At 54.4% G+C, this 24146-nt stretch overlaps 1 protein-coding gene across 2 annotated transcripts in view; it reads left to right on the forward strand.

The window, feature by feature from the left end:
• LOC121279203 (potassium voltage-gated channel subfamily H member 6-like) overlaps positions 1-23933 on the forward strand; it is a 497300-nt gene extending 473367 nt beyond the window's left edge. For both annotated transcript variants that reach the window (XM_041190225.1, XM_041190226.1), the window contains 3 exons: positions 7745-7931; positions 8046-8226; positions 20514-23933. In XM_041190225.1, coding sequence (XP_041046159.1) covers positions 7745-7931; positions 8046-8226; positions 20514-20780 — 635 coding nt within the window. In that variant the 3' untranslated portion in view covers positions 20781-23933. The remainder of the gene's footprint in view (positions 1-7744; positions 7932-8045; positions 8227-20513) is intronic.
• The last annotated feature ends 213 nt before the right edge of the window (positions 23934-24146 follow it).

The following is a 24146-nucleotide window of genomic DNA, read 5'->3' on the forward strand; positions in this document are numbered from 1 at the left end:
AGGTACACACCCCCCCCCCCCACAGTAACCCAGTCCCAGGTACACACCCCCCCCCCCACAGTAACCCAGTCCCAGGTACACACCCCCCCCCCCCACAGTAACCCAGTCCCAGGTACACACCCCCCCCCCACAGTAACCCAGTCCCAGGTACACACCCCCCCCCCCACAGTAACCCAGTCCCAGGTACACACCCCCCCCCCCCACAGTAACCCAGTCCCAGGTACACACCCCCCCCCCCACCCCACAGTAACCCAGTCCCAGGTACACACCCCACCCCCCACAGTAACCCAGTCCCAGGTACACACACCCCCCCCCCACAGTAACCCATTCCCAGGTACACACCCCCCCCACCCACAGTAACCCAGTCCCAGGTACACACCCCCCCCCACCCCACAGTAACCCAGACCCAGGTACACACCCCCCCCCCCCACAGTAACCCGTCCCAGGTCACACCCCCCCCCCCACAGTAACCCAGTCCCAGGTACACACCCCCCCCCCCTCCCACAGTAAACCCAGTCCCATGTACACACCCCCCCCCCCCCACAGTAACCCAGTCCCAGGTACACACCCCCCCCCCCCCAGCAGTAACCCAGTCCGCAGGTACACACCACCCCCCCCCCCACAGTAACCCAGTCCCAGGTACACACCCCCCCCACCCCACAGTAAACCCAGGCCCAGGTAACACACCCCCCCCCCCCACAGTAACCCAGTCCCAGGGTACACACCCCCCCCCCACACCACAGTAACCCAGTCCCAGGTACCACACCCCCCCCCCCACAGTAACCCAGTCCCAGGTACACACACCCCCCCCCCCCACAGTAACCCAGTCCCAGGTACACACCCCCCCACCCCACAGTAACCCAGGCCCAGGTACAACACCCCCCCCACCCCACAGTAACCCAGTCCCAGGTACACACCCCCCCCCCCCCAGAGTAACCCAGTCCCAGGTACACACCCCCCCCCCACAGTAACCCAGTCCCAGGTACACACCCCCACCCCCACAGTAACCCAGTCCCAGGTACACACCCCCCCCCCCACACAGTAACCCAGTCCCAGTACACACCCCCCCCACAGTAACCCAGTCCCAGGTACAACACCCCCCCCCCCACAGTAACCCAGTCCCAGTACACACCCCCCCCACAGTAACCCAGTCCCAGGTACACACCCCCCCCCCCCACCCCCACAGTAACCCAGTCCCAGGTACACACCCCCCCCCCCCACAGTAACCCAGTCCCAGGTACACACCCCCCCCCCCCCCAGTAACCCAGTCCCAGGTACACACCCCCCCCCCACCCCACAGTAACCCAGTCCCAGTACACACCCCCCCCCACCCCACAGTAACCCAGTCCCAGGTACACACCCCCCCCCCACCCCCCCACAGTAACCCAGTCCCAGGTACACACCCCCCCCCCCCCACCCACAGTAACCCAGTCCCAGGTACACACCCCCCCCCCCCCACAGTAACCCAGTCCCAGGTACACACCCCCCCCCCCACCCACAGTAACCCAGTCCCAGGTACACACCCCCCCCACCCCACAGTAACCCAGTCCCAGGTACACACCCCCCCCCCCCCCACAGTAACCCAGTCCCAGGTACACACCCCCCCCCCACAGGTAACCCAGTCCCAGGTACACACCCCCCCCCCCCCCACAGTAACCCAGTCCCAGGTACACACCCCCCCCCCCACAGTAACCCAGTCCCAGGTACACACCCCCCCCCCCCACAGTAACCCAGTCCCAGGTACACACCCCCCCCCCACAGTAACCCAGTCCAGGTACACACCCCCCCCCCACAGTAACCCAGGTCCCAGGTACACACCCCCCCCCCCCCCCACAGTAACCCAGTCCCAGGTACACACCCCCCCCCCACAGTAACCCAGTCCCAGGTACACACCCCCCCCACCCACAGTAACCCAGTCCCAGGGTACAACACCCCCCCCCCCCACAGTAACCCAGTCCCAGGTACACACCCCCCCCCCCCACAGTAACCCAGTCCCAGGTACACAACCCCCCCCCCCCCACAGTAACCCAGTCCCAGGTACACACCCCCCCCCCCCACAGTAACCCAGTCCCAGGTACACACCCCCCCCCCCCACAGTAACCCCATCCCAGGTACACACCCCCCCCGCACAGTAACCAGTCCCAGGTACACACCCCCCCCCACCCCACAGTAACCCAGTCCCAGGTAAACACCCCCCCCCACAGTAAACCCAGTCCCAGGTACACACCCCCCCCCCCCACCCCACAGTAACCCAGTCCCAGGTACGACACCCCCCACCCCCCCCACAGTAACCCAGTCCCAGGTACACACCCACCCCCCCCACAGTAACCCAGTCCCAGGTACACACCCCCCCCACCCACAGTAACCCAGTCCCAGGTACACACCCCCCCCCCACAGTATCCCAGTCCCAGGTACACACCCCCCCCCCCCACAGTAACCCAGTCCCAGGTACACACCCCCCCCCCCCCCACAGTAACCCAGTCCCAGGTACACACCCCCCCCTCCCCACAGTATCCCAGTCCCAGTACACACCCCCCCCACCCCACAGTAATCCCAGTCCCAGGTACACACACGCCCCCCCCCCCACCCCACAGTAACCCAGTCCCAGGTACACACCCCCCCCCACCCACAGTAACCCATCCCAGGTACACACCCCTGCCCCCCCCCCCAACAGTAACCCAGTCCCAGGTACACACCCCCCCCCCACCCACAGTAACCCAGTCCCAGTACACACCCCCCCACCCCACAGTAACCCAGTCCCAGGTACACACCCCCCCCCCCACAGTAACCCATTCCCAGGGTACACACCCCCCCCCCCCACAGTAACCCAGTCCCAGGTACACACCCCCCCCCACAGTAACCCAGTCCCAGGTACACACCCCCCCCCCCCCCACAGTAACCCAGTCCCAGGTACACACCCCCCCCCCACCCCACAGTAACCCAGTCCCAGGTACACACCCCCCCCCCCCACAGTAACCCAGTCCCAGGTACACACCCCCCCTCCCACAGTAACCCAGTCCCAGGTACACACCCCCCCCCCCCCACAGTAACCCAGTCCCAGGTACACACCCCCCACCCCCCACAGTAACCCAGTCCCAGTACACACCCCCCCCCCACCCCCACAGTAACCCAGTCCCAGGTACACACCCCCCCCCCCCCACAGTAACCCAGTCCCAGGTACACACCCCCCCCCCCACAGTAACCCAGTCCCAGGTACACACCCCCCCCCCACCCCACAGTAACCCAGTCCCAGGTACACACCCCCCCCCCCCACAGTAACCCAGTCCCAGGTACACACCCCCCCCCCACCCCACAGTAACCCAGTCCCAGGTACACACCCCCCCCCCCCCCACAGTAACCCAGTCCCAGGTACACACCCCCCCCCCCACAGTAACCCAGTCCCAGGTACACACCCCCCCCCCCACAGTAACCCAGTCCCAGTACAACACCCCCCCCCCCCACAGTAACCCAGTCCCAGGTACACACCCCCCACCCCACAGTAACCCAGTCCCAGGTATCACACCCCCCCCCCCACAGTAACCCAGTCCCAGGTACACACCCCCCCCCCCCACAGTAACCCAGTCCCAGGTACACACCCCCCCCCCACAGTAACCCAGTCCCAGGTACACACCCCCCCCCACCCCACAGTAACCCAGTCCCAGGTACACACCCCCCAACCCCCACAGTAACCCAGTCCCAGGTACACACCCCCCCCCACCCCACAGTAACCCAGTCCCAGTACACCACCCCCCCCCCCCCTCCACAGTAACCCAGTCCCAGGTACACACCCACCTCCCCCACAGTAACCCAGTCCCAGGTACACACCCCCCCCCCCCACAGTAACCCAGTCCCAGGTACACACCCCCCCCCACCCCCCACAGTAACCCAGTCCCAGGTACACACCCCCCCCCACCCCCACAGTAACCCAGTCCCAGGTACACACCCCCCCCCCCCACAGTAACCCAGTCCCAGGTACACACCCCCCCCCCCCCCACAGTAACCCAGTCCCAGGTACACACCCCCCCCCCCCCACAGTAACCCAGTCCCAGGTACACACCCCCCCCCCCCCCCACAGTAACCCAGTCCAGGTACACACCCCCCCCCCACAGTAACCCAGTCCCAGTACACACCCCCCCCCACCCCCACAGTAACCCAGTCCCAGGTACACACCCCCCCCCCCCCCACAGTAACCCAGTCCCAGGTACACACCCCCCCCCCCCACAGTAACCCAGTCCCAGGTACACACCCCCCCACCCCACAGTAACCCAGTCCCAGGTACACACACCCCCACCCCCACAGTAACCCAGTCCCAGGTACACACCCCCCCCCCACCCCACAGTAACCCAGTCCCAGGTACACACCCCCCCCCCCACAGTAACCCAGTCCCTGGTACACACACCCCCCACCCCCCCACAGTAACCCAGTCCCAGGTACACACCCCCCCCCCCACAGTAACCCAGTCCCCAGGTACACACCCCCCCCCACACCCCCCACAGTAACCCAGTCCCAGGTACACACCCCCCCCCACACCCCCACAGTAACCCAGTCCCAGGTACACACCCCCCCCCCCCACAGTAACCCAGTCCCAGTACACACCCCCCCCCCCCCCACAGTAACCCAGTCCCAGGTACACACCCCCCCCACCCCACCCACAGTAACCCAGTCCCAGGTACACACCCCCCCCCCCCCCACAGTAACCCAGTCCCAGGTACACACCCCCCCCACCCCCCCCACAGTAACCCAGTCCCAGGTACACACCCCCCCCCCCCCACAGATAACCCAGTCCCAGGTACACAACCCCCCCCACCCCCCACAGTAACCCAGTCCCAGGTACACACCCCCCCCCCCCCCACAGTAACCCAGTCCCAGGTACACACCCCCCACCCCACCCCCCACAGTAACCCAGTCCCAGGTACACACCCCCACCCCACAGTAACCCAGTCCCAGGTACACACCCCCCCCCACCCCCCACAGTAACCCAGTCCCAGGTACACACCCCCACCCACAGTAACCCAGTCCCAGGTACACACCCCCCCCCCCACCCCACAGTAACCCAGTCCCAGGTACACACCCCCCCCCCCACAGTAACCCAGTCCCAGGTACACACCCCCCTCCCCCCCACAGTAACCCAGTCCCAGGTACACACCCCCCCCCCCCCACAGTAACCCCAGTCCCAGGTACACACCCCCCCCCCCCACATAACCCAGTCCCAGGTACACACCCCCCCCACAGTAACCCAGTCCCAGGTACACACCCCCCCACCCCCCCACAATAACCCAGTCCCAGGTACACACCCCCCCCCCCACAGTAACCCAGTCCCAGGTACACACCCCCGCCCCCCCACAGTAACCCAGTCCCAGGTACACACCCCCAACCCCCACAGTAACCCAGTCCCAGGTACAACACCCCCCCCCCACCCCACAGTAACCCAGTCCCAGGTACACACCCCCCCCCCCCCCACAGTAACCCAGTCCCAGGTACACACCCCCCCCCACCCCCACAGTAACCCAGTCCCAGGTACACACCCCCCCCCCACCCCCACAGTAACCCAGTCCCAGGTACACACCCCCCCCCCCCAACAGTAACCCAGTCCCAGGTACACACCCCCCCCCCCACAGTAACCCAGTCCCAGGTACACACCCCCCCCCCACAGTAACCCAGTCCCAGGTACACACCCCCCCCCCACAGTAACCCAGTCCCAGGTACACACCCCCCCCACCCCCACAGTAACCCAGTCCCAGGTACACACCCCCCCACCCCACAGTAACCCAGTCCCAGGTACACACCCCCCCCCCCACAGTAACCCAGTCCCAGGTACACACCCCCCCCACCCCCCCCACAGTAACCCAGTCCCAGGTACACACCCCCCCCCCCCCCCCCCACAGTAACCCAGTCCCAGGTACACACCCCCCCCCCACAGTAACCCAGTCCCAGGTACACACCCCCCCCCCCCCCCCCACAGTAACCCAGTCCCAGGTACACACCCCCCCCCCCCCACAGTAACCCAGTCCCAGGTACACACCCCCCCCCACCCCACAGTAACCCAGTCCCAGGTACACACCCCCCCCCCCCACAGTACCCAGTCCCAGGTACACACCCCCCCCCCACAGTAACCCAGTCCCAGGTACACACCCCCCCCCACCCACCCACAGTAACCCAGTCCCAGGTACACACCCCCCCCCCCCACAGTAACCCAGTCCCAGGTACACACCCCCCCCCCCCACAGTAACCCAGTCCAGGTACACACCCCCCCCCCCCACACAGTATACCCAGTCCCAGGTACACACCCCCCCCCCACAGTAACCCAGTCCCAGGTACACACCCCCCCCCCACCCACCCCACAGTAACCCAGTCCCAGGTACACACCCCCCCCCCCCCCACAGTATCCCAGTCCCAGGTACACACCCCCCCCCCCACAGTAACCCAGTCCCAGGTACACACCCCCCCCCCCCCACACAGTAACCCAGTCCCAGGTACACACCCCCCCCCCCACAGTAACCCAGTCCCAGGTACACACCCCCCCCCCCCACAGTAACCCAGTCCCAGGTACACACCCCTCCCCCCCACACAGTAACCCAGTCCCAGGTACACACCCCCCCACCCCCCCCACAGTAACCCAGTCCCAGGTACACACCCCCCCCCCCCCCCCCCCACAGTAACCCAGTCCCAGGTACACACCCCCCACCCCCCACAGTAACCCAGTCCCAGGTACACACCCCCCCCCAACAGTAACCCAGTCCCAGGTACACACCCCCCCCCCCCCCCACAGTAACCCAGTCCCAGGTACACACCCCCCCCCCCCCCCCCAACAGTAACCCAGTCCCAGGTACACACCCCCCCCCCCACACAGTAACCCAGTCCCAGGTACACACCCCCCCCCCCACACCACAGTAACCCAGTCCCAGGTACACACCCCCCACCCCCACCCCACAGTAACCCAGTCCCAGGTACACACCCCCCCCCCCACACCACAGTAACCCAGTCCCAGGTACACACCCCCACCCCCACCCACAGTAACCCAGTCCCAGGTACACACCCCCCCCCCCCCACAGTAACCCAGTCCCAGGTACACACCCCCACCCCACAGTAACCCAGTCCCAGGTACACACCCCCCCACCCCACAGTAACCCAGTCCCAGGTACACACCCCCCCACCACCCCCACAGTAACCCAGTCCCAGGTACACACCCCCCCCCCCACAGTAACCCAGTCCAGGTACACACCCCCACCCCCACAGTAACCCAGTCCCAGGTACACACCCCCCCACCCCCACAGTAACCCAGTCCCAGGTACACACCCCCCCCCCCCACAGTAACCCCGTCCCAGGTACACACCCCCCCCCCCCACAGTAACCCAGTCCCAGGTACACACCCCCCCCCCCACAGTAACCCAGTCCCAGGTACACACCCCCCCCCCCACAGTAACCCAGTCCCAGGTACACACCCCCACCCCACAGTAACCCAGTCCCAGGTACACACCCCCCCCACCCCACAGTAACCCAGTCCCAGGTACACACCCCCACCCCACAGTAACCCAGTCCCAGGTACACACCCCCCCCCACCCCCACAGTAACCCAGTCCCAGGTACACACCCCCACCCTGGGTAAGTAACTTGCTGCTTGACCATGTCCCTGGGTTGGACCAGCTGCTCTGACGTTGGGAGTTTCAAACCCGGATGGAGTGTGTTGTGAACTGGAATCTTCTCCCTAACCCCAGTCCTGACACTTCTTCCCCTTTTGTCCCTAGGAGCCTTTGCCAGTGTTTCTAATTTCTTCAGTTTTTGGACTGACCCCCATACCTGCCAGTACCAGGAGATGCCCCGTCCAGCAGTGCCCACTGACAGCAGCGCTGAAGACCCGGCCTCTGTGTTACCCAGGCAACATTGGTCAGATATTGATTGTCGCCTGCAACTCCTCCAGAAACAATTGAACAGGTAGTGACAGCCTGCGCTGCTGGTGATGCTGCTGTTTACCACCCTCACTCTGCTTTACTGTGATGTGAACTCCCAGTTTCTTTCTCTCTTTCACTTTCCCCCTTCTTGTTTCAGGTTGGAATGTCGAATGGTGACAGACTTGTCTGCAATAATGCAGCTCCTACAGAGGCAGATGGTGCTGGTCCCACCAGCTTATAGCACCATGTCCTCCCCAGGCCCAGCCTCGCAGCCTGGCCAGGACAGCAGCACAGGAACCGGCCCCATGCAGACCCCACTGGCCGCTCCACTTGCACAGGTGGGAAAGGTTTGGGAGAGTCAATCTGTCTGTTCATACAGACCAACACGTACCACATCTCAAACCCACACACTGCTGAATATAATCAGGGTGTACACACAAAGTTCTCCTATGTAAAGATGTGCACCCCCCCATATACACACACGCACACCCCCTTGTGGAATGTTCCCAGCAAGAAAGGAGGCTGATAAAAACAAAAAAACTGCAGATGCTGGAAATCCAAAACAAAAACAGAATTACCTGGAAAAACTCAGCAGGTCTGGCAGCATCGGCGGAGAAGAAAAGAGTTGACGTTTCGAGTCCTCGTTTCGAGACCCTTCGGGTCATGAGGACTCGAAACGTCAACTCTTTTCTTCTCCGCCGATGCTGCCAGACCTGCTGAGTTTTTCCAAGAAAGGAGGCTGTTTGTCTAGTTGAATGAAGGTTCACCTTGCAGCAGCTCAGCCAGTCTGACTCCCCATCCCTTTCCCTCTGGTCAGCTCAGCCAGTCTGACTCCCCATCCCTTTCCCTCTGGCCTTGGAAAATTTTCTCTTGCAGAATTCTGACTGAATTCGCTGTCTGGAAAGGGGGTAGAAGCAGAAACCCTCATCACATTGACAAAGTGCTGGGATATTCAATGTAGGTACCATAACCTACAGGGCTGTAGACTGAGAGCTTGAAAATGGTACTGGGGAGATGGTTACACAACATGGACACAGTGGGTCAACTGGCTTCCTTCTAGTACTGTTCTATGATTCTACAATAATTATACGTTCCCCTTTTGAATGCCTTCATTGAACCTGCCTCCACCACACTCTCAGGCAGTGCATTCCAGACCCTGCCCACTCGCTGGGTGAAACAATTTTTCCTTATTTCACATTTGCTTCTTCTGCTAATTACTTTAAACCTGTGCCCCTTCATTCTTGATCCTTTTTATGAACAGGAACAGTTTTCCTTACCTACTCTGTCCAGACCCCTCATGATTTTGAATCCCTCTATCAAATCTCCTCTCAGCCTTCTCTTCTCCAAGGAAAACAGTCCCAACTTCTCCAATTTATCTTCATTACTGAAGTTCCACATCCCTGGAACCATTCTCTTTTCTGCACCCTCTCCATTACCTTCACATCCTTCCTCAAGTGTGGTGCCCAGAACTCCACACGATACTTGATGCTGGAACAGAATTTTATAAATGTGCATCATAACTTCCTAGCGTTTGTACTGTAGCTGTTCTGGTCAAATCTCCTCTAATCTCCTTCTCTAAAGGGAACAAACCAGTTTCTCCCTTGACAGTTGGGGAACATTTGGGGAGCAGTGACCATTGTACCACACAGTTTAGAATGACTATTGTTCTGGCCCAGCGGATGGTAAATACTGAAGCTGCTCAAATCCCAGAGGGAAACTTGAAACAGCTTCCACAACTGTTTTCCAATCTGTATAAATTTTGAGATGTGTGCCTTGAATTCAGTAGTAATAAGTCCACCGAGTCTTATAGGGGTTTATAAAAATAAATTAAACATTTATTCAAAAATAAATGATTTTAAGGGCATACATAGTTCTACAAATTATTACTATAATAACTCCTAACACTCCTAATTAATCTGACTCCCAGTTACTCCTCTGTTAAGACAACAGTAAAAACAAAACAGATTTTAACAGACTCAGGCAAAGCACACGATACCCTGGACAGGGATATTTATAGTGAATATCTTAGCTTCAGATCCTACAGGCAGCAGCTTGGTACATAGAGGCTGGAGGCTTTTCACACTTGTTAGATCTTAGAATACCTTCTTTCCTTACACATAACCTCAACTCCTTTATACATGTTTCTCCCTTTTTAATGTAAACCCCATTGTTTCACTATGTCTCTGGACTTTACCTTCCTAATAATAAAAATCTTTCATAGTACCAATTTTATCAGTAAGCTTTGGGAAAAATAAACACACTGTTTGGCTACTTCTGGCTAGATGTAACATTTTACCTTCTTTTTGAAATTCATGACTACTCTGGTTTATCACAAAATGCAGATTTTCCTTTAACACCTCACATTCTAAAACTATAGTCATGTTTATGTAGCATTTCAAACTTAGCTTCTATTCTAAAACATCAAAGCCCCCGGACCAGCTGCCTTTAATTTAGTTAAGTGCCTCGTGCGTGCACCCCCACACGCTCCCCACCCCCCCAAACCCATAAACACACACACACTCACACCCACACACACATACCCCGACACCCACACACACCCACACCCACACACATACACACCCACCCACACACACACCCACACGCCGACACACACACACCCAAACCCACACACATACACACCCACACCCACACACACATACCCCGACACCCACACACACCCACACACACATACACAGCCACACCCACACACACATACCCCGACACCCACACACACATACACACACACACACCGACACGCACACATCCAAACCCATAAACACACCCACACACACCCACCCACACACCGACACACAAACACCCAAACCCACACACATACACACCCACACCCACACACACATACCCCGACACCCACACACACCCACACACACATACACAGCCACAACCACACACACATACCCCGACATCCACACACACATACACACACACACACACACCGACACGCACACATCCAAACCCATAAACACACCCACCCACACACCGACACACACACACCCAAACCCACACACACATACCCCGACACCCACACACAGCCACACACAAACCCACCCACACACCGACACACACACAGCCAAACGCACACACATACACACCCACACACCGACACGCACACACCCAAATCCACAAACACACCCACCCACACCCACCCACACCCACACACACATACCCCAACACCCACACACACCCACACACACACCCACACACATACACACCCACACCCATACACACACACCCCGACACCCACACACACCCACAGCCACACACAAACCCACCCCCACACGCCCCCCACCCCCCAAACCCACATGCATACACACCCACCCAAACCCCCACACATACACACCCACACACATACACACATACCCTGACACCCACACACACCCACAGCCACACGCCCCCCACCCCCCTAACCCACACACATACACACCCACACCCATACACACACACCCCGACACCCACACACACTCACAGCCACAGCCACACAAACCCACCCACACACCGACACGCACACACCCAAACCCACCCACACACCCACCCACACACCCACACACCCACACACCCACACACCCACACCTACCCACCCACACACCCACCCACACACCCACCCACAGCCCCACCCACAGCCCCACACACCCACACACCCACACCTACCCACCCACACACCCACACACCCACACACCCACACACCCACACACCCACACCTACCCACCTACCCACCCACACACCCACACACCCACACACCCACCCACACCCACCCACACCCACCCACACACCCACCCACACCCACACACCCACCCACACACCCACCCACAGCCCCACCCCCACACACACACCCACCCACGCACACCCACATGCGCACCCACACGCGCACCCACACGCGCACCCACATGCACACCCACACACGCACACATATACCCCGATACCCACACACACCCACAACCACACGCACACACCCACACACACACCCAAACCCGCACACCGACACACACACACCCATACCCCCACACACCGCCACACACACACCCACACACACACCCATACCCCCACACACACACACACACCCTCACACCCCCACACACCACCACACACACACCCGCACACACACCCAAACCCGCACACACACATACCCACACCCACACGCCCACCCACACACACACACACCCACACCCCCACCCACACACACACACCCACAGACACACCCAGACACACACACACAGACACACCCACAGACACACCCACCCAATCCCACACGCACCTACACCCACACACCCACACACGCATCCACACACCCACACACGCATCCACACCCCCACACACCAACACACCCACACACCCACACACCCACACACATTCTCCAGACCCCACTATTCCTACTTTACAATGATTATATTTTCATGACACTATGGAAAAGAACAAAGGGCAACTCAGAGTAAAAATAATGAACTTTGGAAAAAACAACTTCCATGTGATGAGGACAGATTTGGCTCAGGGAAATTTGCACCAAAAATTGGCAGCAAAAACTGCAACGAACAACAGGCCTTTAAAGGAGAAATGTTTTTATCCATTCACAGGATGTGAGCTTTGCTGGCTGGGCCAGTATTTATTGCCCATCCCTAGTTGCCCCTTGAGAAGGTGGGGGTGAGCTGCCTTCTTGAACCATTGCAGTCCATGTGGAGTAGGCACACCCACAGTGCTGTTAGGGATGGAATTCCAGGATTTTGACCCAGTGACAGTGAAGGAACAGTGATATATTTCTAAGTCAGGATGGTGAGTGACTTGGAGGGGAACTTCCAGGTGGTGGTGTTCCCATCTATCTGCTGCCCTTGTCCTTCTAGATGGTAGTGGTCATGGGTTTGGAAGGTGCTGTTGAAGGAGCCTTGGTGAATTCCTGCAGTGCATCTTGTAGGTGGTACACACTGCTGCTGGTGGTGGAGGGAGTGAATGTTTGTGGATGTGGTGCCAATCAAGCGGGGCTGCTTTGTCCTGGATGGTGTTGAGCTTCTTGAGTGTTGTGGGAGCTGCACTCATCCAGGCAAGTGGGGAGTATTCCATCACACTCCTGACTTGTGCCTTGTAGATGGTGGACAGGCTTTGGGAGTCAGGAGGAGATTGGATAAAGTTGAGGTACATCCCCACTAGTGGGAAAGGCAGGACAAACAAATCAAGAGCTCCCTTGGTGCCCTCCCCTCCTTCATTAATACTGCTATTTCTACTGAAGAGTTTTGGATTCCCTTTGACATTAGCTGCTGTTCTCACCTGCATTATCAGCTGAACGTCTGTCATACACACATCCTCTTTCTATATCAATTTACTCTCTACCTCTTTCCTCATTCAGGGAAATGAATCGATGTGCTAACTTTTTGTTTTTCCTGTACCTGAACACCCAGACACCCAGATCCCTCTGCACCACAGCATTCTGCAGTCTCTCTCCATTTAAGTAATAATCTGTTTTATTATTCTTCCTACCAAAGTGGACAAGTTCACTTTTTCCAACATTATACTCCACCTGACAATTTTTTCCCACTCATTTAAATCATCTCTATCCCTTTGCAGACTCTTTCTATCCTCCTCACAACTTGCTTTCCTACCAATCTTTGTATCATCAGCAAATTTAGCTACAATACAGTCTGTCCCTTATCCAAGTCATTAAAGTAGGTTATAAACATAGCTGTTAGACTGGGTCTGTGCCAGGTGGTGAGGGAACCAACAAGAGGGAAAAACATACCCGACCTCACCCTCACCAACCTGCCTGCTGCAGATGCACCTGTCCATGACAGTATCGGTAGGAGTGACCACCACACAGTCATTGTGAAGACGAAGTTCCACCTTCACCTTGAGGATACCCTCCATCGTGTTGTGTGGCATAACTGAATGGGACAGATTTCAAACAGATCTAGTAACTCAAGACTGGGCATCCATGAGGTGCTGTGGGCCATCAGCAGCAGCAGAATTGTACTCAAACACAATCTGTAACCTCATGGCCCAGCATATCCCCCACTCTACCATTACCATCAAGCCAGGGGATCAACCCTGGTTCAATGAAGAGCGCAGGAGGGCATGTCAGGAGCAGCACCAGGCATACCTAAAAATGAGGTGTCAACCTGGTGAAGCTATAACACAGGATTACTTGCATATCAAACAGCATAAGCAGCAAGTGATAGACAGAGCTAAGCGATCCCATAACCAACTGATCAGATCTAAGCTCTGCAGTCCTGCCACATCCAGTCGTGAATGTTGGTGGACAATTAAACAACTCACTGGGGGAGGAGGCTCCACAAATATCCCCATCCTCAATGATGGAGGTGCCCAGCACATCAGTGCAAGAGATAAGGCTGAAGCATTAGCTACAATCTTCAGCCAGAAGTGCCGAGTGGATGATCCATCTCAGCCTCCTCCGCAGATCCCCAGCATCACAGATGCCAATCTTCAGCAAATTCAATTCACTTCGTGTGATATCAAGAAACAGCTGAAGGCACTGGATACTGCAAAGGCTATGGGCCCTGACAATATTCCGGCAATTGTACTGAAGACTTGTGTTCCAGAACTTGCCGCACCCCTATCCAAGCTGTTCCAGTACAGCTACAACACTGACATCTACCCGGCTATGTGGAAAATTGCCCAGGTCTGTCCTGTACACAAAAAGCAGGACAAATCCAACCCGGTCAATTACCGCCCCATCAGTCCATTCTCCATCATCAGGAAAGTAATGGAAGGGATCATCAACAGTGCTATCAAGCAGCACTTGCTTAGCTATAACCAGCTCACTGACGCCCAGTTTGGGTTCTGCCAGGGTCACTCTGCTCCTGACCTCATTACAGCCTTGGTTCAAACATGGACAAAAGAACTGAATTCCCGAGGTGAGGTGAGAGTGACTGCCCTTGACATCAAGGCAGCATTTGACCGAGTGTGGCATCAAGGAGCCCTAGCAACACTGGAGTCAATGGGAATCAGGGGGAAAACTCTCCACTGGTTAGAGTCATATCTAGCACAAAGGAAGATGGTTGTGGTTGTTGGAGGTCAGTCATCTCAGCTCCAGGACATCACTGCAGGAGTTCCTCAGGGTAGTGTCCTCGTTTCAACCATCTTCAGCTGCTTCATCAATGACCTTCCTTCCATCATAAGGTCAGAAGTGGGGATGTTCGCTGATGATTGCACAATGTTCAGCACCATTCGTGACTCCTCAGATACTGAAGCAGTCCATGTCCAAATGCAGCAAGACCTGGACAATATCCAGGCTGGAGCTGAGAAGTGGCAAGTAACATTCACACCACACAAGTGTCAGGCAATGACCATCTCCAACAAGAGAGAATCTAATCATCTCCACTTGATGTTCAATGGCATTAACATCACTGAATCCCCCACTATCAACATCCTCGGGGTTACCATCGACCAGAAACTGAACAGGACTAGCCATATAAATACTGTGACTACAAGAGCAGGTCAGAGATTAGGAATCATGCAACAAGTAACTCACCTCCTGACTCCCCAAAGCCTGTCCACCATCTACAAGGCACAAGTCAGGAGTGTGATGGAATACTCCCCACTTGCCTGGATGAGTGCAGCTCCCACAACACTCAAGAAGCTCAACACCATTCAGGACAAAGCAGCCGCTTGATTGGCACCACATCCACAAACATTCACTCCCTCCACCACTGACACACAGTAGCAGCAGTGTGTACCATCTACAAGATGCACTGCAGGAATTCACCAAGGCTCCTTATACAGCACCTTCCAAACCCACGACCACTACCATCTAGAAGGACAAGGGCAGCTGATAGATGGGAACACCACTACCTGGAAGTTCCCCTCCAAGTCACTCACCATCCTGACTTGGAAATATAATACCGTTCCTTCACTGTCGCTGGGTCAAAATCCTGGGACTCCCTCCCTAACATCACAGTGGGTGTACCTACACCACATGGACTGCAGTGGTTCAAGAAGGCAGCTCACCACCACCTTCTCAAGGGCAACTAGGGATGGGTAATAAATGCTGGTCTAGCCAGTGAAGCCCAGATCCTGTAAATTAGATTTTTTTAAAAAGTGGGCAAAGGTGAAATTATTCATTTTGGCATGAAGAATAAAAGAGAAGCTTATTATCTAAATGGTGAGAGATTGCAGAGCTCTGAGATTCAGAGGGATCTGGGTGTCCTAGTGCATGAATCACAAAAGGTTAGTGTGCAGGTACAGCAGGTAATTAGGAAAGCTGATAGAATGTTATCATTTACTGTGAGGGGAATTGAATATAAAAGTAGGGAGGTTATGCTTCAGTTACACAGGCATTGATGAGACCACATCTGGAGCATTGTGTACAGTATTGGTCTCCTTATTTAAGGAAGGATGTAAATGTGTTAGAAGCAGTTCAGAGAAGGTTTACCAGATTAATACCAGGAATGGGCAGTAGTCTTATGAGGAAAGGCTGGACAGGTTAGATTTCTATCCACTGGAGTTCAGAAGAGTAAGAGGCAACTTGATTGAAACCTTCAAGATCCTGAGGGTCCTTGACAGGGAGGGTGTGGAGAGAATGTTTCCCCTTGTGGGAGAATCTAGAACTAGGGGTCACTGTTTAAAAATAAGGGGTCGCTCATATAAAACAGAGATAAGGAGAAATGTTTTTTCTCTCAGAGAGTTGTGAGTCTTTGGAACTCTCTTCCTGAAAAGGTGGTGGAAGCAGAGTCTTTGAATATTTTTAAGACACAGGTGGATAGATCCGTCCCTCCCTATGTTTATCACATCCAATACTTCACACTCCTCCTCTTTTACTCTGCCTCTTCTCTTAAGACAGATGTAAAGTATTCATTAAGAACCATACCCACTTCCTCTGCCTCTACACACAGGTGACCTTTATTGTCTTTTATGGGCCCTACTCTTTCCTTAGTTATTCTCTTACTCTTAATGTATTGATAAAACATCTTTGGGTTCTCCTTGATTTTTGCCAATATTCTTTCATGCCCTCTCACTGATTTCCAAATTTCCTTTTTGATTTCACCCCTCCTCTTTCTGTACTCCTCTCAGCTTCCTGTAGTGTTGAGCTCCCAGTGTCTGATATAAGCTTTCCTTTTCTGCCTCTTGCTCTGTAATCTCCGTGACATCCAGGGGGCATTAGATTTGGCCATCGCACCCTTTTTCTTTGTGGGAACATGTTTACCCTGAACTCCTTGAATCTCCCCTGTGATTGTCTCCCACTGCTCTGACACTGATTTACCTTCAAGAAGCCGTTTCCAGTCCACACTTACTAAATCACTTCTCAGCTTAGTAAAATTGGCCTTGCCTCAATTTAGAACTTTAACTCATGTTTAATCTTTATCCTTTTCCATAATTATATTAAAACTAACTGATTTATGATCACTGCCACCTAAATGCTCCTCCCACTGTCACTCCTCCCGCCGGCCCAGCTTCATTCACTAAAGCTAAATCCAGAACTGCCTCCTCTCTTTGTTGGACTTGCTACATACGAGCCAAAAAGGTTTGTCTGAATGCAGCTTAAGAATTCTGTTCCCTTCATTCCTTTCACACTAAAACTACCCCAGTTAAAACTGCAGCAGTTAAAATTCCCTATTATAACTGTCTTACTGTTTTTTGCATTTCTCAGAGTTACCTACATCTTTGCTCTTCTATCTCCCTCTGACTGTTTGGGGCTCTGTAGTTCACCCCCAGTAGTGTGACTGCCCCTTTTTTGTTCCTAAGCTCAATCCATATGGGCCTCAATCGATGACCCTTCAGACGTTCCATCCCTTCCTCGCAGCTGTAATTGTTTCTTTCACCAAAATTGCTACCTTTTTATTCGCTACCCACCCGCATCTTATCTGAAATCCCTGAGCCAGGAATGTTGAGCTGCCATTCCTGTTCCTCCTCCCGCCATGTTTCTGGAATAGTTCTGATCTCACACTGCTCTGTTCCTATCTGTGCCCTCAGCTTGTCTGCATTATTTGCTACATCCCTTTACATATCCTTCAGCACCTGCCAAACTCTCCTTTTCATTTTCTATGTTTCGTCTGCCTTCCAGACTCACTCACTGATTGCCTGCCGTCCATTACCATTTCGGATTTTTCCCCGTCCGAGTCCACCCTCAGGATCCCCCCCACCTGCCAAACTAATTTAAACTACCACCCTGCCCCCCGACCAAACAGCCCCAGCAAACCTCCCAGCAAGGGTATTTGTCCCAGCCCCATCTAGGTGCAAATAGCCTGGCTGGTACTGACCCCACCTCCCCCAGAACCACCCCCAATGCCCCAGGAATCTGAATCCCTCCCTCATGTACCATCTCTCCAGCTTCACATCCATCAGCTCTGACCTCCTGATTCTGTGCTCACTAACACGTGGCACTGGGAATAACCTGGAGATTATTAACCCTGAGGTTCTGCTTTTTAAAGACGTTCCTAATTCCTTGAACTCTGCCTGCAGGATCTCATCCTTTTTTTCTAACTATGTCATTGGCACTGATGAGGGTCACGACTTCTGGGTGTTCACCCTAACCCCTCCAGAATGTTCTGCAGCCGCTCAGTGACATCCTTGATCCAGGCACCAGGGAGGCAACTTCCCAATCCTGAATTCACATCTGCAGCCACAGAAACACCTGTCTGCTCCATAACTACTGAATCACCTGTCACCATTGCTCTTTCAGTCTTCCTTGTACCCTCTGTGCAATTGAGCCCCACCCTGTGGTGCTATGGACAGGGCTCTGGCTGCACTCCCCAGATGAACCATTACACCTCATTTGTATTCAGAACATGTTGGAGTTGTACAGAACCTTGGCTAGGCCACAGCTGGAGCACTGTGTGCAGTTCTGGTCGCCACATTATAGGAAGGATGTGATTGCACTGGAGGGGGTGCAGAGGAGATTCACCAGGATGTTGCCTGGGATGAAACATTTAAGTTATGAAGAGAGGTTGGATAGACTTGGGTTGTTTTTGTTGGAGCAGAGAAGACTGAGGGGCGACCTGATCGAGGTGTACAAGATTGTGAGGGCATGGACAGGGTGGATAGGGAGCAGCTGTTCCCCTTAGTTGAAGGGTCAATCACAAGGGGACATAAGTTCAAGGTGAGGGGCAGGAGGTTTAGGGGGGATGTGAGGGAAAGATTTTTTACCCAGAGGGTGGTGACGGTCTGGAATGCGCTGCCTGGGAGGGGGTGGAGGTGGGTTGCCTCACATCCTTTAAAAAGTACCTGGATGAGCACTTGGCACATCATAACATTCAAGGCTATGGGCTAAGTGCTGGTAAATGGGATTAGGGAGGTAGGTCAGGTGTTTCTCATGTGTCGGTGTAGACTCGACAGGCCGAAGGGCCTCTTCTGCACTATGATTCTGTGATTCTGTGAACTGAATATTGGTCAGAGAGTAAGACACACTCAGGGGATTCCTGAACGAAGTGCCTGTTCCTTTTTGACCACCCCTTTCCTCTCTCTCTGCATAATTTTAAGCTGTGCAGTGACCACATCTATAAACATGCTACCCATGTAGCTCTCAGCCTCATGGATGCAGTGACACCAGCTGCTGCCTCAAGTTCCAAAACCCAGAGCTTAAGCTGCTGTAATTGATGACACCGCCTGCACAAATTGTCATCCAGGACACGGTAAGTGTCCTGGAGTTCCCACATTGCACAGGACGTTCACTCTCGTGGTTGGAGCAACCCTGACATTATTTTATTTATTAATTAATAACCTTAGTACTGCCAATAAACCTTACTACTGGCAAGAAACACGATGACATCCAGCTCTACCTCACCACCACCTCTCTCGACTTCTCCACTGCTGCTAAATTATCAGACTGCTTATCCAACGTTCCGAATTGAAGGAGCAGAAATTTCCCTCAACTAAATACTGGAAAAATTGAAGCCATTAGTTTTGGACCCCACTCTAAACACTGTTCCTAGCTATTAACGCCATACACCTCCCTTTTCTGAGGCTAACCCTATCTGTTTGCAACCTTATGGTCACATTCAACCCTGAGATGAGATTCTGACCTCACTAAGACGCCTTTTTCCAGCTCTGTAATATTGTCCAACCTTTCCCTGCCTCAGCTAATCACAGAATCACAGTACAGAAGAGGCCCTTCGGCCCATCGAGTCTGCACCGACACATGAGATACTGACCTATCTAACTTATCCCGTTTACCAGCACTTGGCCCATAACCTTGAATGTTATGATGTGCCAAGTGCTCATCCAGGTACTTTTTAAAGGATGTGAGGCAACCCACCTCCACCACCCTCCCAGGCAGCGCATTCCAGACCCTCACCACCCTCTGGGTAAAAAAGTTTCTCCTCACATCCCCCCTAAACCTCCTGCCCCTCACCTTGAATTCATGTCCCCTCGTGACTGACCCTTCAACTAAGGGGAACAGCTGCTCCCTATTCACCCTGTCCATGCCCCTCATAATCTTGTACACCTCGATCAGGTCGCCCCTCAGTCTTCTCTGCTCCAACGAAAACAACCCAAGTCTATCCAACCTCTCTTCATAGCTTAAATGTTTCATCCCAGGCAACATCCTGGTGAATCTCCTCTGCACCCCCTCCAGTGCAATCACATCCTTCCTATAATGTGGCGACCAGAACTGCACACAGTACTCCAGCTGTCCATCACTCACGCTTTTTCATTTCTTTTCTGTGTATTTCAGAACTCTGAAAATCCCCAGCCACAAATCGTTCAGCTGGAATCCTATGATTCTCTGCTTGCTGAAGAGGACCTGCCAACTGACATGCTGAGCTGCTACTCTGTGCCACAGGAGTCCGCAGGGGCCCTCACTCACAGAGGAGAATCGGAAACCGGGAGCCAAGAGTGCCTGTACCCAGCCCAGCTGTGCGCTGCAGAACGACGCTTCTCTCTGCCAGAACAGCTGGACAGACAGAACCCTCAGAGATACTCATCCACCCCTGGCAGATAATGGAGTGGTCCCTGCCCACTCTCAGACAGATCACAGCTCAGTTACTGAGCTGGTCAAACATGAGGCGCAGGATCTTAAACACTGTCCCTGAGAAAGAACTGTTCCAATTTACTGTTGGCTGGAGAGGGAAGATTAAAAATCCAACAGAACCCCCCCTGCCCTCCACAAGTGACTGTGAATCAGCATGTCCGGTTTGTGTGAAGACATCAGAGAGGAACAACCCCCTGAGGTCCTGCAGCTCAGGAACTCCGTCCAACTCCCCTCTCACAGTGCATTGCAGCAGGGACTTCTAACATTGCGTGGGGGACTGAGTGAGGGTTAGCTGGACTAACAGGAACTGCAGTGCAGAGGAAACGACAGCCTGAATCACAGAATCACAGAGTTGTTTCACTGCAGAAGGAGGCTATTCGGCCCATCATGTCTGCGCCTCCTCTCTGAATGAGCAACTCACCTAGTTCCAGAACTGCCACTTGCTTGGGGAAGGCCAGTCTGACGCAGCTGGGGGACTATCACATCACACACATACTTCCTGAGTTTCACTTCCAAACCTTGTCCAGTCACGGCTGAGTGACAGTGATTAGCATCACTTCAGCTTTGAGGAGCTGTGTGTGCAGAGCTTGGGAAAGGGGGAGTTTGTAAGGGAAGGACGTGTGGGGAAAGAGTGGGATCCCACTGAGGGTCTGTATGCTCGAGACAATCCAACACACAGTGGAATCAGGTAAATGGATGTGACGATATTCAGTTATAATAAATCACAATGCACAAAATAAACAGGTGCATTCTGCCTCCTGCCCTCGTTCACTGTGAACGGACCTAGTGACACACTCGCCCAGTGTTAATGAGGACTCTGACACACTCGGCCAGTGCTAATGGGGACTCTGACACACTCGCCCAGTGTCAATGGGGACTCTGACACAATCGGCCAGTGCTAATGGGGACTCTGACACACTCACCCAGTGTTAATGGGGACTCTGACACACTCGGCCAGTGTCAATGGGGACTCTGACACACTCGCCCAGTGTTAATGAGGACTCTGACACACTCGCCCAGTGTCAATGGGGACTCTGACACACTCGGCCAGTGCTAATGGGGACTCTGACACACTCGCCCATTGTTAATGGGGACTCTGACACACTCGCCCAGTGCTAATGGGGACTATGACACACTCGCCCAGTGTTATTTGGGACTGTGACACACTCGCCCAGTGCTAATGGGGACTCTGACACACTCACCCAGTGTTAATGGGGACTCTGACACACTTACTCAGTGTTAATGGGGACTCTGACACACTCGCCCAGTGTTAATGGGGACTATGACACACTCGTCCAGTGTTAATGGGGACTCTGACACACTCGTCAGTGTTAATGGGCACTCTGACACACTCGTCAGTGTTAATGGGGACTCTGACACACTCGCCCAGTGTCAATGGGGACTCTGACACACTCGCCCAGTGTCAGTGGGGACTCTGACACACTCGCCCAGTGTCAATGAGGACTCTGACACACCCGCCCAGTGCTAATGGGGACTCTGACACATTCGCCCAGTGTTAATGGGGACTCTGACACACTCGCCCGGTGTTAATGGGGACTCTGACACACTCGCCCAGTGTTAATGAGGACTCTGACACACTCGCCCAGTGTTATTTGGGACTGTGACACACTCGCCCAGTGCTAATGGGGACTCTGACACACTCACCCAGTGTTAATGGGGACTCTGACACACTTACTCAGTGTTAATGGGGACTCTGACACACTCGCCCAGTGTTAATGGGGACTATGACACACTCGTCCAGTGTTAATGGGGACTCTGACACACTCGTCAGTGTTAATGGGCACTCTGACACACTCGTCAGTGTTAATGGGCACTCTGACACACTCGCCCAGTGTTAATGGGGACTCTGACACACTCGTCAGTGTTAATGGGGACTCTGACACACTCGCCCAGTGTCAATGGGGACTCTGACACACTCGCCCAGTGTCAATGGGGACTCTGACACACTTGCCCAGTGTCAATGAGGACTCTGACACACCCGCCCATTGCTAATGGGGACTCTGACACATTCGCCCAGTGTTAATGGGGACTCTGACACACTCGCCCAGTGTTAATGGGCACTCTGACACACTCGCCCAGTGTCAATGGGGACTCTGACACACTCGCCCAGTGTCAATGGGGACTCTGACACACCCGCCCAGTGCTAATGGGGACTCTGACACATTCGCCCAGTGTTAATGGGGACTCTGACACACTCGCCCAGTGTTAATGGGCACTCTGACACACTCGTCCAGTATTAATGGGGACTCTGACACACTTGTCCTGTATCAATGGGGACTATGACACACTTGTGGAGTTTTAATGGGAACTGACACATTTGTCCAGTGTTAATGGGGACTCTGACACACTCGCCCAGTGTTAATGGGGTCTATGACACACTCGTCCAGTATTAATGGGGATTGTGACACACTCGCTCAGTGTTAATGGGAACTCTGACACACTCGTCCAGTGTTAATGGGGACTATGACACACTCGTCCAGTATTAATGAGGACTGTGACACACTCTCCAGTGTTAATGGGGACTCTGACACACTCGCCCAGTGTTAATGGGGACTCTGACACACTCGTCCAGTATTAATGGGGACTGTGACACACTCGTCTAGTATTAATGGGGACTGTGACACACTCTCCCGTGTTAATGGGGACTATGACACACTCGCCCTGTGTTAAAGGCTACTCTGACACACTCGCCCAATGTTTTTGGGGATTGTGACACTCTCACCCAGTGTTAATTGGGACTGTGACACACTCAGCCAGACAGCTCACTAGCAACTTTGGAAAGCAACGTTTCAGTATCTGTGTTGTTTTTGAATCTGTGCCCCAGTTGTCAGTTTTGGTGTGAATGTTCTCAAAGCCCTTTATCTTCCCTAACTACCAATTATCTTCAGAGATTTGTTGTTTTTCAAACTGTTGTCTGATAATAATGGACAATTAAACTGGGGAGGGAACTGAGTGAGATTTGGAACATTTTTAATGAGATTGTAGTTTCTGGAATGTAAGTTAAAAATGCTTCAAAAGCCATGGCAGGAACATGTGACTTGGTGTGGGAGTGAATCGGAATCTCCCAATCCAGCTCAGATCACACATCTATTGGGGAATGGAAACAGGCTGAAGAACAACATCGATCATTTCTCTGACGCCCTTTGCAACTTCACAATGTTCCCAAATGCTTTACACCAGCAAAGGAAATGCAGCAGTAAGAGACCACACACACCAGTCTGAGAATGAGCCGATAATCTACTTTTAATAATGACGTTTCAGAAATAAATATTGGCCAGGACACTGTTGTCAACTCAGAAAGTGCGCCACTCCCTC

Source organism: Carcharodon carcharias, chromosome 6 (genome assembly GCF_017639515.1).
Source record: "Carcharodon carcharias isolate sCarCar2 chromosome 6, sCarCar2.pri, whole genome shotgun sequence".
Lineage (NCBI taxonomy): Eukaryota > Metazoa > Chordata > Chondrichthyes > Lamniformes > Lamnidae > Carcharodon > Carcharodon carcharias.